The 8,152-nt window shown below is 43.9% G+C and overlaps 1 protein-coding gene across 1 annotated transcript; it reads right to left on the reverse strand.

Moving 5' to 3' along the window:
• Nucleotides 1–6,924: 6,924 nt before the first annotated feature.
• LOC117560636 (olfactory receptor 51L1-like) lies at nt 6,925–7,670 on the reverse strand. The gene has a single exon (XM_034237570.1). The coding sequence runs from the start codon at nt 7,657–7,659 to the stop codon at nt 6,925–6,927; it is 735 nt and encodes a 244-aa protein (XP_034093461.1). The 5' UTR covers nt 7,660–7,670.
• Nucleotides 7,671–8,152: the final 482 nt, after the last annotated feature.

Consider the following 8,152-nt stretch of genomic DNA (forward strand, 5'->3'; position numbering starts at 1 on the left):
AGACAAATCTCGAAGTGCTTCACAACAAGGGATATTGATACACTTTGAGAGATTAAACAAATAATTGTAATAATAATAAGAAAACAAAAAAATTAAAAATAGAGTACAAAAGTAAAAGTCGGAGATAGCGATAAAAATGGCAATACTCCAGGTGTACCATGCTCAAAGTTTATTGGAAGGCCTGCCGAAAGAAGAGGGTCTTAAGGCCGGTTTTGAAGACCTCGGTGGAAGGGGCAGATCTCAGCTGATCTGGGAGGGAGTTCCAGAGGCGCGGGGCGAATGAGCAGAAGGCTCGGTCTCCCATTGTTCGGAGACGTGTGCGGGGGATGTGAAGAAGAGGAGCGTGGCTGGAGCGGAGAGAGCGGGTAGATGTCTGGGTATGGATGAGGTCACAGAGGTATTTTGGGCTTTGTCCATTCCGGGCTTTGTACGTGAGGAGCAGAACCTTAAACTGGATCCTGTAGTGGACTGGGAGCCAGTGTAGTTTTGCAAGTATGGGGGTTATTGTGTGCGGACCTTTTTGTACCGGTGAGAACTCTGGCTGTGCTGTTCTGGACAAGTTGCAAGCGGTTGATGGATTTGGCTGGGAGACCGGAGAGGGAGTGCATTGCAATAGTCTAGTCTTGAGAAGACGAGTGCATGAACCAGTTTTTTTGATGTCATCAGTTGAGAGTGAGGGCTTCAGTCGGGAAATGTTTTTCAGGTGAAAGAAGGAGGTCTTGGTGATGTGTTTGATGTGGGCTTGGAAAGACAGAGTGGGGTCAAACCTTACACCGAGGTTGGTGACAACTGAGGAGGAGAGGAATGAGCTGACCATCAAGGGAGGGGCTGATGTTGGCGACCTTGGCAAGCTGGTCAGTGGTGCCTATCAGGATTGCCTCCGTCTTGCTGCTGTTGAGCTGAAGGTAGTTGGTGGTCATCCAGGAGCGGATGTCTTCCAGGCAGGTGTTTAGTGTTTGGATAGTGGTGGTATTGAGTTGTGTTTTGATGTAGACCTGAGTGTCGTCGGCATAGCAGTGGAAGTTGATGTTATGTTGTCTGATGATATGACCCCAGAGGGTAATAGATAGATTAAAAACAGGATCGGCCCCCAGCACTGAGCCCTGTGGGACCCCGCATGTACACTGTAGTGTCGTCAGACCTGGAACCCCCCAGAGGACACGTGGGTACTTCCGGTTGTGAGGTAGCTTGAGAACACACTTCAGAGCCGTGTCCGTCACCCTGTTGTAGGTCTCGAGGCGGTGGAGGAGGATGGTATGGTCCACTGTGTCGAAAGCGCCACTCAGGTCAAGAAGGACCAGGATGCTGGGTGACCCCAGAGTCGGCTGCCATCAGTAGGTCGTTGGCTACTTTTATTAGGGCTGTTTCTGTACTGTGTGCAGGGCGGAAACCTGATTGGAAGGTCTCATACATGTCATTGTCAGACAGATGTCAGACAGATGTCAGACAGAATACCTTTTAGGCTCTCAAATCACTGTTGACACTCACCGGACCAAACAAAAGGCTTTGAGGGACTGGTCAACGTAGTGAGTGGGGCCGCCACCGAGGAGAAGTTTCTGCAGAAACGGCGATAGTACCCTGCCATTCCTAGGAAGCGGCGAAGTTCCCTCCTGGTGGATGGCACTGGGAGGGAGGCAATTGCCCTGATCTTTGCATCAGCAAGGCACACCTGCCCTCGACCAACCTGCTGACCAAGGTAGAGAACGGTACCTTTTCCAAACTCACATTTGGCAAGGTTAAGCGTTAGGATGCAGCCGACAATTATTTAAAAACTTCTCTTAAGGTAGGACATGTGGCTAGACCAGTCATTAGAATAGACAACAATGCCTTACAGTTTGGAACATTTCCTAATACAAGATTTACAAGCCTCTGAAAGGTGGCAGGTGCGTTACACATACCGAAAGGCATCACAGTATACTGAAGGAAACTGTCAGGTGTCACAAAGGCTGATATGTCAGAAGCACGCTGTGTTAAAGGAACTTGCCAGTATCCCTTTAACATGTCCAGCTTACTGACAAATTGTGCAGGACCAATTTCATCGATGCAGTCATCAATGAGCGGTAATGGGTGTGCATCGGGGACAGTGACAGCATTAACCTTGCGAAAGTCAGTGCAGAATCTGGGACTTCCATCTGACTTTGTGTCTAGCACACAAGGGGAACTCCAGGGACTGGAACTAGGCCTTGCAAATCCGTTTTTAAGTAGATACTCAACTTCCCTTTTCATAACCTCTCTCTTAACTGGGTTAACCCTGTACGCACACTGTTTGATGGGCGAGGGGTTGGTCAAAACCACATCATGAGCTAGGACAGAAGTTTGTGAGGGAGTGTCATTAAAAAGACATGCAAAGTCAAATATCAGTTTCTGTATATCACTTCCTTGGATATAAGGAAGATGAGACAAGTAATTGGGCAAATCAGCCAATACCTCAGTATTGCTTAGTCTTGCCCCCTGTGGTGTTGCACTGCGCATCACCAACTCATCCTCATCCTCATTTGAGCTCACCTTTGAAACTGAAGCCATAGGAGAAACTGTTGTCTCCACCTGGTGAGCTTTGGAAGACTCACTTTGGTCTTCCCTGGTGCAGTACCTCCTCTTTTTAGTTTTAGGCAAGGGTCCCACACAATCCACAATCACCCTTTCAAATGGCTCTCCCATTACTGGAATAGGAATGAGAGGAGCAGGGTGAATCACCTGATTCGGTTTACCAACAACTTGGCACACATGACATGTTCGACAATAAAGAACTACATCAGACTGAAGTCCTGGCCAAAATAAGTGTTTTAAAACTCTTTCATACATTTTTGTTAACCCCATGTGACCTGACCACGGATGATCATGAGCCAAGGACATCACCTGAGAACGATAGGCTGTTGGCACAACAACCTGATAAAGTGCAAAGGAGTCTGACTCCTCACAGGCATCACTAATCCAGCGACGCATTAATAGGTCATCTTCCATAATGTAGGCCATCTTCTTTGACTTGGCCTCTTCCTGACTGATAACAGAAAAAAGACATTTAGAAAGTGTTTCATCACTTAATTGGGCTGCCATGAATTCTTCCCGAGTGACAGGCAGTTGTACAAGCTCTGAGCTGTTACTGGGTGATCCAGCACCAGCAGACCGGGCCTCCTCTGGCAGTCGGTCCGACACAGTCACGTCTTCAAGAAACTGCCCTGTAGCAAGAAAATAATCAAACAAGTCTTCTCCATATTTCTTTGACTGGGCCCTTGTAACAACACAAGCAGGAAAGATTTCTGGAGATACTTCAGCTGAATTCTCTGCGTCTAAACTTAGATCAGGAGAATCAATGACTGGCTTAACTTTGCCCCCAGCCAAGTCATTACTGAGGATGAAATCAACACCTTTGATGGGCAAGGCAGGGAGGACAACTACTTTAAAGAATCCTTTGACAAGAGATGAGTGAATATAAACATTGTGCAAAGGAGCCGCAACTAGTGTCATGCCTACCCCTTGAACAACAGCACTTGATCCACATGATGATCTGGAGGTTAAAGGTAAGATGCCTTCTCTAATAATGGACTGAGAACCTCCTGTGTCCCTAAGTACCTGTACTGGCAGCTGGTCTTTAGGATCCCCTGTTAAAGAAACAAAGCCCTTGGAAATAAACGGTTTGGAACAGGGATCAGGTACATCATCATCCAGGGACATTTCTATGTCTGATAGGGAAACTCCTTTAATGAGTCCCATGCCTTTTGGCGTCTGAAAGCGTTGCGAAAATTGTTGCATACGCTTTAAGAAATGACACCCTGAAATAAGGTGTCCTATTTTATGGCAGTAGTTACACTCACGGGTCCCCCGTGGAGGTTATGGTGGTCCTCTAGACCTTTCAAAAGTTGTTGGGCCAAGATCAGGTCTTCCGGTTTGTGATATTGAAGCTCTATCTGGGCGCAAGGGTGAAGAAAACACAGTCTTGTGAGTGAGCATAAATTCATCCGCTAAAACAGCTGCTTTAGCCAGTGAAGTGACCTTTTGTTCATTTAAGAATATCACCATCCTTTCAGGCAAAGAATTCTTAAAATCTTCCAAGAGAAGTAACTGACGAAGACTCTCAAAATGATCCTTCAGTTCATTAGCCGCACACCATTTATCAAAGAGAATGCCCTTCTCTCGCGCAAACTCAACAAATGTCTGCGTAGCAGACTTTTTATGGTGTCTGAACTTTTGTCTGTAGGCCTCCGGCACAAGCTCATAAGCACGCAAGATCGACTCTTTAAGCACTTCGTACTGCAAGCTTTCTTCCAAAGAAAGTGAAGATACCACTTCCTGAGCCTTACCTACTAATTTGCACTGAAGTAGGATTGGCCACATGTCTTTAGGCTAGACTAGTGCAGTAGCAATTCTCTCAAAAGCACTAAAATATGAGTCAACCTCTGACTCTCTAAAAGTTGGCACCAAAGCAATATTTTTACTAACATCAACACTTTTTGTGTGAGAGACTGTATGCGAAGGTATTGACCTCTCAAAGGTCTGCTCTGAAGAGATTCTCAGGGCATCAACTTCAAGCCGCTTTAACGTGATTTATTTCTCAGCATCTATCTTGCGAATCTGCAGTTTGTGTTCATAGTCCGCTCTACGCACCATTTCCTTCTCCTGGAACTCCAGCTGTAAACGGGCAAGACTAACTTTTAGTTTGGCATTACTACTTGCACCTAAGCTACCCGGAGAGAAAGCCTCAAACCTAGGAAGCGTTGCAGAAGGAGCTTCAGGACTAAACTTGTCAACTCTAGGTGTAGCTAATACACTTTCCCTATCATCTTCAATAGACTCTTCAGCCCTAGGCTGAGTTGACATGCTTGGGATTACTAGAATCTTTAACTCCTCTAGTTTTTGTAGGATTTTCTCTCTTTTTACTTTATACTTGTCTACTAAAATGTTAAAGTGAGCTGCAATACATAACATGTCATCTTTGCGACAGGAATACAACTTATCAACACTTGGACTTTCAATAAAGTCCTGTAAGTCAAAACCCATTTTTCAGCCTATGTACAACACCTACAATGACTTCTCAAATATTGGTTGTTTTTTATTGTCTCCAGGTCCCCTTAGTGGGGACGTAACAAACGCTGACTCCCGCATAATTATTGGTTGTTTTTAGCTCAGGAAAATAGATATCCCGGACGAGCCCCCATTGTTACGTCCCCACTAAGGTCTAGGGGACCTGGAGACAATAACATACAACCAATAAAAAATGCGGGAGTCAGCGTAACAGTTTACAAAAGGTTTATTTTGTAAACCCAGAACCGAACAGACATATAACTGAAACTTTAGTTGGCGAGGAGGAGGAGGAGGAGTCAAAGGATTGCGCCAAACAAAAGAAACAAGCATAACAAAACCAGGCCTATCTCTACATCTATCCTTTGAAACCAAAACTCAAACAAAAACCCTCACTAACTAAACTACGAAGACTTTGACAAAACAATATACAGGGGTGGCAACAATCCGCTAACCTAGTGTGTCTAAACATTAGTTAGCTACGTGGTGAGAAATGTACAGGGTACCCCAGACTTACCTAACTCCTCCACCTTTCAACACACACACTTTCAAAAGGGTCAGACAATACCAGGAGCATGAGTTGATAAACACTGCAGTCAATTGCAGGTTCCTCAATCAGCAACAGGCCCAGAGTGAGAGAGCGAGAAGACTTCCTGGGTGCCTCCTTTATGGTCGGCCCTGGCTGCTGATAGGCCAGCTGAGGGGGAGAGGATCCAATCAGCCATCAGACTCAGGTGCACAGGCAGATACCGATCAGCTGCTGATTAGCTGTGCAGAAGACAGGGAGAAGAGAGAAACACAGGAGGGAAGGAAAACCACACCAGTACAGCCTGCCTGGCACGTAACAGTGACAATCCCTGAAAGTTTCCATATGTAATTTCGTGGAAGGTAATATATTTTTGAAAATAAACATTTTGACCCAAGACCACAAGAAAAACTGTCAGTTTGGTCTTAAAAGTGAATGTCAGGTTTCAGGCCCCGCTTTTGTGATATTATATTTGGTTATTTAGTGTTTATTCTACTTCTATCATAGATACATTACAAATGTTAATGCAAACCACTTTCTTTTCAAAACAGCACATTCACACTAAACCTGCATGGAAAGTGACCAATCTTACTAACATTTCACAAAATATGTTCTTGCAAAAATAGATCACCAAGGCAAACGTTTAGGACAAAAAACTGCCGACCTTTGTAATTTACTGTACGTATAACATTAAAGTTAAGGCAGGGGGCCAAACATAGAAAGCTTGATAGATTATTAATTCCCATAATCCTCAGCTGCACTGATAATTAGCTAATGTTAGCATGCTTCAAGGTTAAACATGTTCCAAATGGCTAACAATAGCATTTCATTTAAGTGAAGGTGAAAAAGCAGGGACTCACATGGCTGTAGACTGTTGTTTATTGAATTATTACTTCATCATTACATTTTCATTATAGTAACAAAGGGTGAATGCTTCACAACAAAATATTAAAACACAATACAACAGTAAGTGGTGTAACATCACAATGCCTAACATACAGTACACCTGAATTCCTGTCAAATCTACTTTCTATGAGGACATGTTAAAAAATACATTTTAATATTGACCTTAAATATGCATGAAGAGGCAGAACATAATATGTTGCTCTAACTTTAAATCTATTACATTTAACAGAATAGTGATATTTTAACATTTGAGGGAAATTCAAGCCAAATCTAGTTAAATCAATCATATACAATATTGTTGTTGTGCTTTATGTTGATCTCTATCTAATCATGTATCCCTTTAAATAATTATGATAGGAAACACAATCTAACATGGTCAACATATTCCTTTATATTTCAGCAGCAGGACCCTTCTTCAGAAAATCTTCAACACGACTCCTTTGATTTGAGGCAGACCCAGGCCATACACGATGGGGTTATTGAGGGGGGGGAATGATCAGATACGCTAAAGACAAAATAACTGCGATGCTTGGATTCAGTTGACCAGCCTCTAATCGACTCAAAGACACCTCGAGGAAGAGAGAGATGGAGTAGGTCAAAAAGGAGATGATGTGAGGCAGGCAGGTTTGTAACGCCTTTCCTCTGAATTCAGACGATCTCCTGCTGCAGACCAGCAGAATCCGTAGATATGTGTACAGGACGAAGAATATGGGGATGAAGATGGCCGTCACCACGACAAACTGACCAGCTATGTTGTTCAGAGTGGTGTCCACACAGGAGAGCTGCACCACAGGCCAGTTAGAGCAGAACATCCGGTTCAGTTTGTTTCCACACAGCGGTAATCTAACAGTAAGATAGAGGCAGAAGCCAATAGTAAACACTGGGTAGAAAACAGCAACGAGTACAAGAACCTGCACCCATTTGAAGGTCATTTTACTGTGGTAGTGTAAGGGCTGACAGATAGCAATGAACCTATCGTATGCCATGATGGTGAGGATGGTCAGCTCATAGGAAGCATAGGTGTAAATAACATACACCTGAATAAAGCATAGTGGACGTGAGACCAAATGAGAGTCAGAGACGATGTCCTGCAGGAACCTGGGGAAGAATCCAGCTGAGCCATACAGAGAGTTTACACACAGACAGCTGATGAAAATATACATGGGCTGATGCAGAGACTTCTCCAGGAACACTGCCAGAATAATGACCATGTTAGCAGAGACTATAGTCACATAGATGAACAGACACAAGATGAAAGAACAGGTATCGGAGGGGCCCAAAGTCTGCAAACAGAGTCAACTGAAAGTAGGGAGGGTTCAGGCTGCTGTTTGCTCTTCATGTCTGCTCCAAAGAGAGGAAACAATACAGGAACTGTTAATGAGATGCTGTAGCTACATTTCGATATTAATACAAAATCAGCCTGCATGCAATCTCCAACAGTGTATGTGACCATGTTAAATATAACATCTGGGAAAATCCTCACCTCCACATACAGTAGTTCACAGACTTATTCAGGCTCTCTATATCTGCGAAGGAAGGGGAATATAAATCACAATAAGGGAAATGTTTCAAAGGAAAATGTCGTAATTCAACACCGACAGTAATGCAAAACACACAATAAGCCTGCGTGCATGTGAATTACAACCTTTCCTAACACTTGCACTTGACAATATTGAATTAGCTTCAGGTAGCTGTAGAAGAGAA

The sequence above is a fragment of the Gymnodraco acuticeps genome, unplaced genomic scaffold (genome assembly GCF_902827175.1).
Source record: "Gymnodraco acuticeps unplaced genomic scaffold, fGymAcu1.1, whole genome shotgun sequence".
Classification (NCBI taxonomy): Eukaryota; Metazoa; Chordata; class Actinopteri; order Perciformes; family Bathydraconidae; genus Gymnodraco; species Gymnodraco acuticeps.

Coding starts and splice junctions, on each gene's coding strand:
- LOC117560636 (XM_034237570.1), bottom strand. CDS start 7,659: ATGGTCATTATTCTGGCAGTGTTCCTGGAGAAGTCTCTGCATCAGCCC.